The sequence below is a fragment of the Anser anser genome (genome assembly GCF_964211835.1).
Source record: "Anser anser genome assembly, chromosome: 9".
Taxonomy (NCBI): domain Eukaryota; kingdom Metazoa; phylum Chordata; class Aves; order Anseriformes; family Anatidae; genus Anser; species Anser anser.
Window position 1 is genome coordinate 25,874,083 of NC_139729.1, and position 16,610 is coordinate 25,890,692.

Genomic DNA, 16,610 nt, shown 5'->3' on the forward strand with positions numbered 1-16,610 from the left:
GGCAGTGAACTGTGGCCCCTGCCTTGCATATTTGAGGTCTCTTTCCAGACTTTTTCCCCATGGCTTACATACAACAGGAGGGATCACCTACCTCCGCAGTTTAATTCTGCATAGCAATGCTGCGTATCAGTGTACGAAGCAATGTCACACCTGCCTCCCCCGTTTCTTTCAAGCGTGCACAAAACAGCTGTCTTTAAAATTCCTTGAAGTATTGTGTAATCTTAGCAATAGCAGAGAGCACTTGGGAGCTCGGTGCATTACGAAGTCTAATAACAGTAACAATAACAACAATAATAACAGTAAGGCAGTGAAAGCTCAAGGATGCTGTGACTTTCAGCAAGCTGTAGTATTATTTTGAAACAGTCTACTGCAGTGTTGGGAAACCTCACTCACCAGACAGCTACAGATTCAAAGACATCTTAGGGGGCAGGTAACACAAAGGAGGGCCTTTTATTCCCAGATTGTGGGCATGAATCCAGCTTGTGTTGACTCCAGTAAAGGTGCTTACAAGCTGAAGACTCTTCAATACACTAAACCAGGATTTGCACCCTTTCACAAATCTGGGTTCAGCTCATTAGACTTTCTATGCATTTGCTATGATCTCACCTTGAGAGCTGTAAGCAGGTCAGCTAAAGAGAGAGCTGAGGGAGAGGCTCCTTCAGTTCGAGTGCCGCCGCTAACACCTGTAGCACGGGGAGCTGCGGCGGCTCTGTGAGAGAGCTCAGCTTTGCTCTTTCTTCCTCTTCTTCACCTTCAGATTGCGGCTAGGATACAGTTTTGCATCAGAATCACTTGGAAGTTGCTGATGTACACTTTGGACATAGCGTGAGAGCAGGTGGGACACGCAGTCAAGGGCTTCATCTCTAAACATTGACCAAAAAAGTAATATGTGATAAATGACAGAAGTTGAGCCCAAATACATTACTTGCCTCAGCTTTTTAAGCCCCTGAAATTAATATGCTTTTAATGGGAAGCTAACCCTGAAATATCATGCACGGCTCCAGAACTCTCTTTCCGTCGTCAATATTCACTACACGGATATCTCTTGGGACAGATAGAAGCTGACAATTTAATAAATGAAGATGGAAGCAGAATAAGCTGATGTCTTAATCAACTCTACATTCGGAAACAAAGGAGCTATGTTATTTCTTCTTTATCCACCTTTTCCTCATCACTAGTTGATCATATCTGGTCATAGGAATTACTCTTCACCTTTCTGGCAGCCTCTCCTGTTTACAGCGTTTTGTTTTTTCCTACAGAGCATGTTTCCAGGGAGAGGAAAAAAAAGCAGCGTTCCACAGCTCTTCATAAAATTGTCGCCAACCAAAATGTATGAATGTCATTCTCTCTAGTAAGCCCTTTCTCAAATAAACAGTCCTCAGCACGCCTGCGACTAGCAAGTTCAGCTACGGCAAGAGCTCTAAGCAGCAGCCGCTTCCCTAATTGCTTTCTACTCCACCAGCAATCAGCATGGCTGCTGCAGACTGGTGGGCACCGAACAATGTATGGGCAGGAATTTAAAATGCTGCCTTCCAAAGCATGCTCTGCTTCAAGCTGGTACTTGAATTCCTGACATTCTCTAATCATCGTAAATTCATAAAGCTTTGAGGGTGCAGGAAAACATGTGCCAGCCTGGGAGCCCACACAAAGCCTCGCTGGAAAGATGAATGATTCACTTGAAAGAAGATCCTGAAGCACAGATCAAATTTTAATAAGTCTTTGACTCTCTTTTCTAAATGTCATCTCCTAATGACACTCTGGAAAGATGCCGTTTCTCCTATCGGATTCCGTCTTGAAAACGCTCAAATGCTAAACTCACGGTAGCTGATAAGCCATCAAACAAGTTTGCTTGCTAGACTTTAAACTGCAAGGAAAGAACCTTTTGTGGTTTGTCTTCATGTTGTGATGGTGTTTGGATGTGCAGTACCTGCTTCTGTATTCAACTGCTAACTGAAACATTTCCCTGTTTTTGGAGAAACTGAAACTGTTACTGATCTGAATCTGAATTCCCCTGAAAATAAGGCCAGACATTCAGCAAAGTCCTCCTGCACCCCTCAAGCCCAAAATCTCGCTTTAGACACCGCTTTTTCACACAACAGGCCAGTGCTCAAGGAGCTGGCAGTGGTGGGTCTGGGGCATGAGGCTCTGCCACGCCAAACGCCTCTGCGCACAGAGCAACCCCAGCGCCCGTGATGTGCTGGCTGCTCCCAGCAGCTGGAATTTCTTCTATGCAATTACACGTGCACCCTCACCAAACCAAGCATAAATTATGAACTGGAAATGGTGAGGTTTATTTTTTAATGGCCAGGAAGAGCCAACCCGCAATAGATTCCTGCACCCTTTGGAAGGTGACTTTGGGGAACCATCTGAGTTAATAAAGAAACAGCTGCATGAGGATGTCACTATTTGCAAAGGGTAATGGCAGCAAAAGCCTTTCTCTGCCAGTCTAAATCACATCTCAGCCTGAAGCAAGTATGAGCTGCAGGGTTTTCTAGGGCTGTTGCTGTTAGTCAATGATATATATGCAGTGAGCATATACCCTTGGCTGGAAATCACAGAGCTCCTGTGACAAGGAAACAAGGCTCTTGCCAGCTTATTGCCCAGGGCTACCCCTGGCATGTGATATAGCATTACTGGTGCAGGCAAATGTAAATAAGGAGATACTAAAGCAAACTTTGTTTACTGATGCAAACTGCCAAGCATAATATAAGTTTGCAGGGTGAATGCATGCTCCGTCATAGAAACTAAAAAGACTTTATTTTTTTTCTCTTCATTTTGGGCCCCAGAATTTAATGGGCTTTGTGTTGAGCAGCACCTACATTTTTTAGTCTCTAGGAAACCTTCATACAACCCCATAATATGCCCAGAGAGCGCTGTAATTCTCATCAATGTAATGTACCCTTGTTCATTACTCATAGACACATTTTATTTCAAAATCCTAAGCATCTTTTCATCCCACAACATGTTGATAGAAAATCCTTCTTAGTTATGGACTGATCTTTCCTCTAGCAAATGGGACAATAAGCCTACCTATTTCTGCTCTGACAATTTCCATGTTGAATCTTAAGGATTGTGTGGGTATTTTTGTTTTTACAGTAATGCACAATGCAGATGAACAACCCAAATGAGCTTACAAACTTTTACCACGTGTACTGAGTTCACCCAAGATTAACCTTAGTGCAGGAGGAATTTATCACTATCATAGGAAGTACAGGCAACGCCATGGTAACAAGAATCTAGCAAGGGATAACTAGGGATGTTGATAGACATCATTGTGCACATGATTTACTTCTAAGACTGTTTCATCTATACTTTCATATCTGCTATGTTTTCAGGACTACTTTATAGTGAATTATAATTTTGGAAGCTCTAGTTCTAAAGTGATCGTGAGATACTTGTGACCTGGAGAGTCACACTGAGTGAGTGCAAACAATCCCACCCAGATGAATAAAATGTTTAAAGTTAAAATTAAACAAATACACAGCAAAATCTGTGCCGCGCTTTTTAAGCCAAGAAATTTCATGTGAACATTGAAACTATTATTTTCAGTTGTAGCATTGTGTTTGAAAATTTGAGAGAGGTGTTCTTTGGGGTTTCAGCTGTTCCGTTTTGTATGCAAATTTAGCAATAAAGTTGTACAAATTTAGTAATAAAGTTGACTGAGATAACATATTTGATGTGCAAAGACTTTCTAACAAAATATCAGTAACATTTTCCCTGATGTATTATTGTATTATTAATGTATATTTTCTCATAGCTAATGAATCCTTCCTGAATTATCTTTTTTGTTTGTTGTTGTCGTTTGTTTTTGCTGCTGTTGTTTGTTTGTTTGTGGTATCTAGGAGAGTTAACTAAAATAGCACTTATTATGTAGGTAACATTTATAAAATTCTGTGTGAAATTTTTATCATTTAGTTCACAGTATGTTGGTAAGAGTTAATTCAGTTCAATTAAAAGCCAAAACAGAAACAGCTAATAAAACATTGACAGTGAAATATATGGGTTTCTTTCTATAAAGAAGAAGCTGAATGAGGAATCAAATGTCTAAAAATAGGTTTAAATTTTTGAATGGTATTGAATTATTGAATTGCGTTCTAGTGGTGTAGACTAAATAATGGATTCACTAGATTCAGCCCTACAGGATTTACCAGAAGATCAGATAAATACAGTTAGAGACGTGAGTGAAAATATAAAAATGTCATCAAGAACTTTCAAAGAAAATCTTGTTTTTGAAAGCAGACTAACTGGAGACAAACTGAAAGAAAGAGATGGATATTGGCTGCTTAATTAGATAAAGCCAGTACCTTAATTTTAATGAACTTTCAGGAAATGCAAGTGGCATTAAAGACCACAGCAATTTGCATCAACAAGTTCCTAATGGGTCTGATAGATAATATTGCCTTTAGCTAGAAAACATCTACAATAAGAGCTACTTAGCATTCCCCTTGTATAGAAACACATTCCAAACATTTCTGGCCAATTTATTTTAAATACTTTGTCTTTGTTTTCAAAATCTCCACACTTACACTGCAGAATGGGCAGGATTAATCAGTGCTGATAAGCCTAATTGAGGGCAGTTAGAGATGTGAACGTGAATATATAGAAAGCTACCTTTTAATGATCCCTTCGTAATTATCAATGGAGAATTCCCATTATTTCTTGGCAAACTGAAACAAATCAAAGACTCTGTTTATTAAAAATCTGTGCAGAAACCAAAGGTGTAAGCTGCTACCATATCTTATGGTGCAAAAGCCGACCAATGAGAGGAAAATGAACACCTTTGGCAATTTTGGAACAACATAAAAATGTATTTCAAAGCTATTAAAATTTTTCAAGCAAGATCAGGAAAGATTTATGAGTTGGCGGATTTATTGGAAAGGCACACCTTTCCTGGACTTCAGCTCTTTCAGCTGTAGAGGAAGAAAAATGTGTTTTGTTTCTACTGGTTAAACTCATCAGACCAAGCAGAAACCCTCTGTATACTTCTGAACCTGCAAACATCTGCTGCAAGCTTCCTTAACTCATCATTTGGCCAGATGTCTATAAGCGACTAGACTGCAGATGGCAGCAAGGGGGGGGGTGACAGTCATTTGCCATCTTCCCAGTTGTTGGGAACAGAAGAGGACATTCCAAAGGATGGGAAGACATTCCCAATGGCCACCTCTCCCTTCCTCCTTCTGGCACAGCAGGTGCTCCACGTGTGCCCGGGCTGTGGGCATTCCTAACGGTCTCACCGTAATTTTCAACCTGCTATTGGGGAATTAGTCTGAGCATTGGAAGCTACAATTTTCTGTCTTATTAAAGGTGGCCTGAGGAATCACTCCATGTCAAACAAGAGCTTTGGAACTGCACGTGGTCCCCACAGGCATGGCGATAGACTGTAGACAGGGAATGGAAGGAGGCGATGAACATTAGAAAAAGGAGAAAACATAATGGCTAGCCATGAAGAGTCTGGGAAATAAAGTAACATAAGAGAATGAATAACTGTGAATGCTTGATAACAATCATATTAGTTTGCTTGGAGTGTTTTTTAGGTGCAGAAATGTCTGAAAAAGTCTGGGATGTGAGATGAAGGCTCTGTAAAGGCTTTTGGCTATTAGGATCTCCTGCATGGCCAACAGTGCCAGAGTAATGACTAAACTAGGGAATCTGTTTTGGACAGCCACCCCCTCCCTGCCCCCTGTGCTGTTGCAGAGGATCCAGGTATGACCACCACCATCACCGATTTAGCAAAACTTTTTGACTGTTCTTACAGCATGACGGTACACCGTGGTGATAGACACCAGCTTGCAAAGCAGATCCGGGATGTCACGAGAGTTGCTGCTCTATCTTCTCAGTGAGGGAGAAGCCCAGGTGCCTTCTTAGGAGGCACCTTGGGTGCAGAAAGCAAGCCCATGGCCAAGCACCAGCACCAGTGAGCTGGTCCTGAGCACGGCAGAGCTCCACGCACTGTGAGGGGCTGGGGCAAGCAACGGAGCCGAGTATGGGCCACAGCTGACACCACACTTGATATGTATCTTAAGGAAAATATCATCTGTATAATGTGCCATTATGCACTGATGCTGCCACGCTTTGTTAGTTGCCAGTTTTGGGTCATTTCCTTTTGAGAAGCTGCTCGGGGGTTATTCCTGAGCCTGAATAGGAACTACCAGCGAGTGCCGCAGGGGCAGATGTGCCTCCTGAGCTCTGTTTCGGTGGCTGCACTGTGAGGTTCTCCACTCAGCTCCGAAAATGCTTCCCTGTGGCGTCAGTCACAGCTCTTCCAAGTGCAGAAAGTTTCCAGGTGTGAGTTAGAAAAGTTAACTTTAGAAAGTGACAGCTTGCCCTTTTCGTTATCACTCTAGACCTCATACAAATATTTCTAACTTTTATTATTATTATTATTATTGTTATTTATACAGGTACATTTGGAAACGTTCATCAGCTCAATTTTAGTCTTCTGAAATGACTTTGTTGCAGTGCCTATAAATGGCTATTGCAGATAGCTATGCATCGTTTCAGGAATTAATTGCTTATTAAACTCTTGGTTTGGGGTGGAAATGTATGGAAGATTTCTGCAAAGGCTGATGTTTGTGATATTAGCTGACTGCTTACTATTAGAAAATTGAGAGCAATTATTTCAAATTAGAATCCACTGAGCCAACTCTTGCATGTTCAGATACGCGCCAAGTAACAGCTCTTAAAGGTCCATGAAGTGCGTTTAACCATCACCCTGTGTTATTGTGCCAGTACACAGAGCATGCACACAAGTTTTACCTGCTCAAAGACACTCAGAAATATACTTTCTCTGAAAGGGATATAAACAGTGCCTGTCATTTGTCACTGTTCATGAAACAGGAGAAAAAAAAAAAGCATGTATTCATCGATAAAAAAGAGCCTTATTATGTCATTAGGTACATAAACTGGAATTTGAAAAAGTAAAGATTTAGTTTAGCCACTAAGGGTTAACTTTGGAGAATTAATATAATTCTTGAGTCTCAGAAAAGCAATAAGATCCTGAACTGAAGGACTAGGTCTGTATGTAGGACACAAACTTGCAAAGAACTTCCCAAAGTAGTATTGATGACACAACCTGTCGTCTTGCTCTCCAGTGGTCAGGCACTGCTGCAGTTGCTCCCTTTGCTGCCAACACCGACACACCTGGGTGCGAGCAGTAGTGGCTCCTGAGGACATGCAGGGCTTCCACATCTCACAGCACAGCGTTACCTTGGCAATGTCTTGGGACTTTCTCTCTGGAGCTTTTTTTGATAAACAGCAATAAATAAATAAAGTTTTGCATGTCAGTGTACTGGTGATGTATTTCAACACCTACATCACTTCTTATTAGACCTACTCATTCTCAGTGCTTGTTTATCCTGGTGGAAATCTAATAAAAGACTTTCTCATTCTTTTTAATATCTTCTGTAACAATTACTGTCTATCCGCCCTTGGTGATTATTTCTTATATTCTCATACATGGTCCAAATATTACCTTTCAGAGCTGGATATTTAGAGGCAGTTCATATTTAAATTGTATAGGTAATGTAGCTCTTTTAATTGCATATTTTTCTGAATTTAGATTAAGCTAAATAATGGGATGTCATCCATTTCAAATTCAAATTAGGGTAACGTATTCCACCAACAAGTGAACTTTGTCTTCATAATCTAGCTCAGCAAGCAAGCGTGATGTAACATAGAAAGTAGTAACTGAGAGTGCTTTAACTGATGAATGCACCATAAGAAATGCAGCTCCATGTTTGACAGCTGGACCACTGAATTTTTATTTTTATTAATTGGGAGACCTTTACAATAACCTCTGTTAATCAGTGGCTAAGCAGCTCACGGCGCACTGTCAAGAGATCACTTACAAATGACAATGCTGCACTCCCATTTAAAAATATAAATGGGAAAGTGTGCTATAGTCCAGTATTTGTTGAATTTTGCAGAATTAAAACCAGGCCACAGCATTTTCAGTGCACAATGTGAGCTTATGGAATTTCGTAACATATTTCTGTTCCACATAGTGATGTTTCCTCCTTTCATATAGTAAATTTTATAAAGGCAATTGTACCTAGAACAATTTGGGCTATTTGCAAAATTTGGAAAATTGCATTTTATGTAATACATGTAAAAAAAGGATGTGTTTCATCCAATTCAATATTCATTTTATAGAATTGCAGTTCCCTACTTCCTTTATCGCTCTTTAACAGGCTGGCAGGAATGGGAATCTGAGTGCTCCTGTCCTTGAGCAATTTTAATTGAAGATGCTCTGAAGGGGTGAACTGTGCTGACACGTACTCTGCATCGGGGTCCTCTCCGGTCACTGGCAATTACAATCCCCTCTGAAATGTTCTGCAACACTCTCCATCCAAGCATGTTAAACCACTTTGCACATATTATATACTGACTAATTAATGAGGGCACCTTCAGAGATTTGTAAATATGATCTTCAGGCTATTGTTCAGGAAACTGAGGCACAGAGAAGTGAAACCCCTGCGGAGAGGACCCAGCTTGCCATCACACAAGGATGAGGAAGGAGCTCAGGTGTCCAGCTCCCACCACTGCTGTGTGCACACAAGACAGCGACCTATTCCTCACCACAGTAACACCATCATTTTACTACTACTATTTTTTCTTTCCTTAAAAAGGCTGTATTATAAGAGGTTTGAATGTCATCAGGAAAAAAGTTTGTTTAAACACTGTTAAATGTTTGACAAATCCACAAAACCAAGGAAATTCAGACTTAAGGCTGAAAATCCAGACTGACACTCCAGCCTTACCAATACTGCTACAAACCTCCTTGCTTTTGTGCTTGAAAGTCAGACCTCTCACTTTAGTAAATGCTGTTTTTTGTAGTTAAATTATAGTAACAAATGCTCCAGTTTCACTAAACCCCACTACCTACAAGATTTGGATTACTCAAATGTAACCTAAATCCTTTCTGCTGGTGGTGTGTTCATTTGAAGATAAGTAACAGGGTAAGTAGGCTAATATTGGATCAGAATCTCCTATGGATAGTTCAGCACATCTCTAATTTTGTTGTGACTATTTTTCTAGCTAAATTTAGATGAAAGAGGAAGACGTTTATTTCTTGCCTGCTGGTTGCTTCCCCCTCCTCCGCAAGGTATCGAGAATTCTGTTGTAGAAACTCATACATACAAAGAAGTTACAAGTGCCAACCACAGTACCGTATTGATTTCCACCATACTTCCAGTGAATTTGATTATCCTGTGGATGATACTGGCCCACAATAATTAAGGTCCCAGTACTGTAACATAAGTTTGGTCCTCAAACTCACCTTGTTGCAGATACAGATCCAAAACATATTATTTATTTGTTTACTATGCTTTTAATAAAGTTGTGACCACTCAGATCCTACAAACATCAGTCTTCAAGTGGAGAAAGCTCAACCCCAGCCTTTTCTGGTAGTGGAAAATTGCTCGCTTACTCTTTCCCCCATGTTCACACCCAACCAACCCTATCAGAAAGCACCTAAACTAGTCATGAAATTTATCACATTAATAGATTTTAAGGCATCTAGAATTTTGTCATGAGAAAGGAAGGCTTTTATCCCTTCTTACAGGGAATGCACAACTAGGTCCTGTTTTTCACCTTCTGGAAGTTTTAAAATACTTAGTTTTTCCTCTTAACTCCTCTGCCTTTGATTTCCAGAAAATAAAAAATTAAAAAAAGACAGATTGTTTCTCTTGATGAGAGTGAATAAAGAAGGTGCTGCTATACCCTTTTCCCTCTTGGTTTCATCCAGCAATATAAACAGAATGTGGAGGGAAAAAAAAAAAAAAAAAAAAGAAAAAAAAGGATTAAACTCACCAACAAACAAACAAATAAAAGAAAACCACAAAACTAACAGGAAGGTTTGAGTAGGTCTGAGATGGAAAAGAGGCATAGGAATTGTGAACAAACAGTTCACCCACTATATAGCTTTCTGGCTAGAGCTTTATTGTTTTGAACTTTCCCTTTGGCACAGATCTAACTAGTGTTTGTGAATATTTGTCACCTACATTTTCTAGGGAAAAAGACCAGTGGAGGATGAAGCCTGACAACACAGATCAAAATACTGGAATAATTTTAAAGCACAATAAAAGCTTTACAATGCAGCAGATGAATTAGGAAAAATTTTGTGCGTACTGGCCTATCCTAACAAAATATAAATTAGAAAGGACTTACAGTGAGGATTTATGTCTGTCAACATGGAACTTAATGAAAAGCAAATCTTGCTTTATGTAAGACTCCTTAATGCTGGAAACCCAATCCCCAGCTTGGTTACCAGAGTGTAAATACAAACTAACTCCACTGCGCCTGATGATCCTGCGCTGGATTTCCAGCTTGCTCTTGAGTCCAATAATTTATAGTAGAGGTGGAGCCAGCTGTCAGCTAGCAATTTGCCTAGAATGAGAACAATATGTTCACATAAGCATAAAGGTGTCCTAAACTTACATACTGCCACTCAGCTATTATTCATTAATGCTTTCCTCAATTATATTCATTTTTAAGCCTAGCACCTTACTTTTTATGCTCGAGGCATTTGCCTACAAAGTCATTTTAATATTCAAGCTACAGAGGTGTTTGCTGTCTTTGACTCAGTTGACATTTACTTCCGAGAAACTGAACTGAAGAGGCTGGTAATTTCTATAAGAGGTGTTGGCATTAATTTTCTTGCTGTTGTGCCTTGTTGCTCCAGTAGATCTTTGTAGATGCCAACATTGCCTAATTTTTTCCACTTTTACTTATGTTTGACAGGTTACTTATTGCTTATTGACTGTAGGAGTTTTATTGTGCAATTTTGCTTCCTCAGCCTTAGTATTCAGGAAAAAAAGACTTTATATGTCTCATGACAGGGTGTTTATCTGACACTAAGTCCTTTTGTTACAAGTCAAACTTTCAAAGAAATTATTATAACTTCCACTACTTAACTATTAGCAAACTGTGTACACTTTCATTTCTGATTATATGGAATGAAGAAAATGTGATAATTTGCTGAGTGCCACAGAACTGTCTAAATAATGTTCAGTCCCCTTCTTATCTCTTATTCCTGTACTCTCAGACAAGGGAAATTACATATCTTTCATAGAAAAAAATCTATACTCATGAGCGCAAGGATTAACAAGATATATTTTAAACTTGTATTACATATTTAAAACACAAAAAGATGAGTACCTTATGGCAAGTATCTTTTCTAAGGTCATAGTCTGCCAGCTGAATAAGAAATAAAATTATAATGATTGGAGACAAACAGTAATTGCAAAGACAAATATTCATAAATGTGTTAAGATCGAGCTAAAGGCTTGGGTCAGTAATTATCTTTGCATAATACTGTTCAGTGTTAATATCGTGTTGTATTACTCATATAGATAGATATTAACACACAATTCCTTTCAGATTTATGGATCCAGACTATAAACAGAGCTGCTTTATCTGACTTGAGAGAAACTTACTTTTTAGAAGTCGGACCATGGTCTGTTTGAATAAAATGGCATGATGTGGAAAAGTCAGGAAAGACCTGGTATCTTCATGATGTTTTTCTTCTTTAAACTCCCACTTCGCATCTTTTGCTTCTTGCCAATAACTAGCACCGAATATATTACAGAGGAATCATCTACAGAAGGAAAAAAAAATTATGAAAAGTAATTTCAGCCAAAACACTCTGTCCCTTTCATGACAATAATTTGGAGGTTTATATCCACAACCCTGTTAATCTCAGTAGCTCAGTGGCCATATTGGTCTCAAGCCTTCCTGTATAAAAGTCACGGTATATTTTGGAAATGATTCTTTCTGCCAAGCCACCTTTGCAAGCACACATTTCATGTTTTGCTGCAAGAAGCAACTCAAGAAGCTCAAGCCTAGCCAAGGCTGTGTTTTGCCTCAGTTTAAGAAGAGTGGAGCTTGCCCAGCTGTGGAAATGCCAAAGGAATTTGTACAAAGACCATAAAACTCAAGCAAAACTGGGACATGATCATACCACACCTTTATGATCTTAAAACTGTGGCTGTGTACGTGTGGATAGGGAATATAGGCACTGCCTTTGAAAAGAGCCAGCTTTGTTTTTAATGCCCAGCATTAGCAGACAAAAATAGAAAGAAGATAACATTGGATCATCTGAAAACACTCCCAGATGCATGCTTTTGGCAGGTAATTGCATTTTCTTGCAACGTGATAAAGAAAATCAATGAATTGAATACAGAAAGTGTGAAATGAATATCTGTGTCTTAGAATTCACAGGAAAGTCAGCAGAATCTTGGTCAGCAGAACCTATCCAGGTCTTGTCAATATACAGGCTGCATGCTTCTCTGGGGAGGGGAGAAAAAAATACACCCACAATTGAAATATACAATAAAATTATGAGAGTCCCATAGTCTGTTCATCCCTTTCCAAGATTCACTTTAGTTGCATACTATACTTCAAAAAACAGAAGAGAGCAGAAGAATAAGTTGCTGATTGAGAAGGCTTGGCTCTGTAGTGACTTTGTAAAGGCAGAGAAAACAGTTCTACAATTGCCGAAGGTGAGGTTGATATGGATACAGAGTTTTGACTTCATGAACTAATCAGATTTTTTCAATCAATTACCCTAATCCAAGCCACTAGGAGGCAAGCATCCGTCACCCGACTACATGACAGCAGGGACGCTGCAAAAAAAGTCCTCCGTTTTTGCAGTCATAGTCCAGTCCAGTGGAGTGGCTTAGTGACAGCATGGGGTTGCACACTCACCTCTTGCACACAAGCTCTCCGGTGCCGAGCCAGACTCACCAGCTCCCCAGCTGCAATTGCTGCTGAGCCCCTCTGCCGGGAAGGTACTTCTTAGTTCGCACTGATATTGTGTAATAAGGGAGTTTATTTGGCTATCGGCAGCGTTTTTGTGATGGGCTTTGGGTTTTCCTCTGTGCTGATAAAAATGGAATTAGCAGGTATTAGCAACTAAATTAGTTAGTAGGCATTAACAACAAAAGGAGTTGTTCAGGCTCACTGAAGCAGACATAATTCTAGTTACAGGTAAATGATTTTTTTTTCTTCAATTAATTGTTTATTTGCATTACTTTTTAGGTATTATCTCTTAAGAAATTAATTCCTCTTAACCACAGCCCAGCGAACTTTGACAGTCTATTTGCCACTGCCTTAGACTATTGCTTGTGGAGAAGAAACCCTTGCTATCTTCTCATTTACTCTCAGACAATGTGTCTGTAATCCCCAGAGGGCTTCTAATTCAACCTCAAGAACAGCATAATTTCAGATGTCTCTAGAGAAAATGGAGTTACAGAACACCAGCTGCAGAAAAGTATATGTTCAGGCTCTTCACACCTGTGTAATTAGTGCTCTGCTGAATTCGTTACAAATTATGAAAAACAATGATCTTATATATCACAGGACGTGGCACTGGCAGTTTCTTACATTGGCATAGAACCTATTTTTCGCCAAAACTTTATTTTGATCTCATATTTATTTGTTTAAATGTTCTCACCATATAAACCGTTGTTCAAACAGTCCCTTGTTTGGAATGCAAAAACACATGGAACACCTCTCAAATTCAAGACTAGAGGTAGATTAACTTATTTGGTTGCAGTATTTCTTCAAGCCTTCTATAGAACATAAGATTAATGAAAGTCAGGCCATCTTAAAATGAAATGAACTGTAGTATGACTGTAAACTGGGAATGACAAGTTCAGATTTTTCCTTCAAGCTTTTAAGCATCTCTACTAATAGCTAAAATATTTCTGAAACAGTTTGACCTTTAAATTCTATTTGAAAAATGCTTCTTTTCTTTTGGGAAACTGCCTCCATTGAATCATTTCCAAGCCTCTAGGCAACTTTGAGTATCAAATAGAGAGTTGTTACAACTATTCTAAGATAATTTTAGAAGTGAATGATGAGAGAAAATTAGCCTTAATGTCCAAAAAGAATGGTAAAAAATATACAGAAACTCTCTTTGTAATGTCTATTTCATAATGCAAATATAAGTAATTTGATACAGACCTCCAGCTTTGTATGATTTCTGTTATGGAAACTAACATATTTCAATAGTAAGGTCTTTTGAGTTCCAAGCCCTAACTAATTGGGTTATGAACCCCAGAGAGACTATTAATTTTTTTTTATTATTTTTTTCTGGTATTTGCATTTCAGCTACGGTACTCATGGAAATATTTGTCTAGGCTAGCTGAGAATAATGATTAAAATAGACAGAATGTTCATGAATGTTCATCATCTATATACGTCTTGTAAGACAGAGATTAAATGTCAAATTTTAATACATTTTCTTTGCAGTACAGTACCTTTGGTACAAACTAATAAAATTATATGACAATTTGGTGAATTACTATGATAGCAAATTGATAAATTTATTGTTTGCTACTACTTAAACAGGTAACAATGAAAATTTGAGCTGCCATCAGAGTTAATGAGATCTCTATAACTGGGTCTGGCTATGGTGAAAGTAAGTGGACTCTCTTAAATGAGTAACAAACAGTCTAGAAGCTCGCTATGCAAAATGCCATCTTACGTCACTTGAATCGACACACTTTGAAGATAAAGAACGCATTTTTACAGTTTCATGTTTGAACTCTACAGTTTGGAGCGCTGTACTTAGTGGAAATGGATAACCTCAGTTACCTGGTTGTGACCTGAAGCACTAATAACAATTACAACTCAAAGCTGGTAGACGACTGGAATAATATCTAAATTGGAGAGAACCATCAAAAAAGCTTGCCTCAGTAAAAGTGGACAAACAGAATAATGAATAAATGAATAAACAAGTGAATAAATAGCATCATAAAGCAAAGCACTTTGAGAGAAAATGTCTTTTAAAAAAACTAAACAAAACAAAAGAGTCAGCACCATTTAATGGACAGAGACCTTAAATGACTGTGAGGAACATCAGATGATGGGCCAAGCCATATTCACACAGGACTGCCCTGTTTTTAAGCAGCAAGTCAACACTGGAAATTAAACTCTAGGATTTGTTAAATTGTTCAAATACACAGGCCCATTGGAATTTGCCTGAATAACTTCTCAACAGGTAATTTCATTATCTGAATGTCTGTATTAGATTTTATCACGTAATATAATATACTCATGCTTTCTATTCATTTTAGACCAGTTTTGAATATGGTTTATATTTACCTATTTTGGTGTATTCAGTTTGCTTCTGCTTTTGCTTCCATGGATGAAATTATGAATAAGCTATTAAAAATATGATCAGAAACTGTCTTTATCACACATTCATCCAATAAAGGTTCTTCACTGTGGCAATTTCCAGTCTCTACATAGAAATTTTTTGAGAATGTTACTCTGTTCCAGGTGTTTACTAATTTTAAATAAATTTAGTATCTGTTTAATAAAGCAAAACCAGCAATATCCAATGACAGCCTTGGTTGATCTAAAAGACAGACCTCCGTAAACCTTGTTAGCTTCTCTCCTAGGAAATCTAGGAGTTGGCACCCGCTCTAAGAGCAGCTGTTCTCACAAGTCTTACAGATGGCTGCAGAAAAGGAAATCAAATCCCCACTGCACTCAGACCTTTAATGAAAACTGTAGAAAATCCTGAACCAGTTGAAACCATCTCCAGGACCAGACTTGCCTTTTGTATGGACACGAAGCCTCAAAGACGGGCCGGATCCTGCACGTGGCAGCTGAGCGCCTCACCAGATGCTCCCTGACCGACCCTCCTGGGAGCTATAGTGCTCATCTCGCCATCATACCTGTGTATAACGGCAACAGCTACATAAATGTTTCATATCTCTACATCGGTATGAAAATATATAGATAAAACACTACCTATATGTTTATATAGAAACTATTCTACAAGTTATATAGAAAGAGCTATTACAACTACTCTGAGCATACACACAGAGCTTAAAGGACTAAAAATAGGAGACCTAACAAGGAATGCTTGTTTAAAAAAAGAACAGTAAAATGCTTTAATGATGTAGCAGCACGTTGGGTAGATAAGTGCAAGCCTGAAACACTGTTGAAAGTTAAATGATGTTAAGGGCAGTGTGGCACGTGGAAGTTTTGCAGTGCGATTTTCAGTGGCATAATGCAAGAGATGTTGGTCTCATAATATGATCAAGGTCTGAAAGTATTTTTCATGCACTATAACTTCAGAGAGAGGCTGATTTATAGGGTCCCTGTGATGTATCTAAATGTCAAAAATACATAATTTATGAATTCATCTGTTTAGAGATCTATTCTTTTCCAGATTATGTATACTAAAATGACTATATTCCATGTAATTCTGCTCAATTTCTAGCAGATTACTCATTTGAAAAGAGCTGAGAAAATAAGTGTTTGCTATTCGTTTTGCACACAGAACAGATGTCTACAATGTGCTTTTGCACATCCTAACATGAAAATTTGGATTTGTCATCAATGATTGATCATCTCAGTGCTGCTTTCCAAATATGCCTTTGTTACTTATGCTTGTTGCCTTTTTTTTTTTTTTTTTTCCAATAGTGGCCTTGAAACTTTTAAACCTTTATCAGGTGAACTAATTAGTGCAATGGTGCATATGAGAAAAAACAGTTCTTGCAAGAGTTCAGATGCAAAAAGGAAAACTAAGCCCCAGACATCATAGGCCCCTTTCCTGTCTCCTTGACACTTATACTAATAAACCCTAAAAAAAT

The 16,610-nt window shown here is 38.6% G+C and overlaps 1 protein-coding gene across 1 annotated transcript in view; it reads right to left on the bottom strand.

Moving 5' to 3' along the window:
- Positions 1-606: 606 nt before the first annotated feature.
- Positions 607-16,610, bottom strand: part of LOC310903845 (uncharacterized protein) — a 41,102-nt gene continuing 25,098 nt past the window's right edge. Inside the window, exons 7-11 of the mRNA XM_083847809.1 lie at positions 14,599-15,686; positions 12,706-12,880; positions 11,436-11,596; positions 7,073-7,238; positions 607-863 (exon numbers count right to left, since the gene is read on the bottom strand). Of these exons, the coding sequence (XP_083703935.1) occupies positions 722-863; positions 7,073-7,238; positions 11,436-11,454 (327 nt within the window). The 5' untranslated portion in view covers positions 11,455-11,596; positions 12,706-12,880; positions 14,599-15,686 and the 3' untranslated portion in view covers positions 607-721. The remainder of the gene's footprint in view (positions 864-7,072; positions 7,239-11,435; positions 11,597-12,705; positions 12,881-14,598; positions 15,687-16,610) is intronic.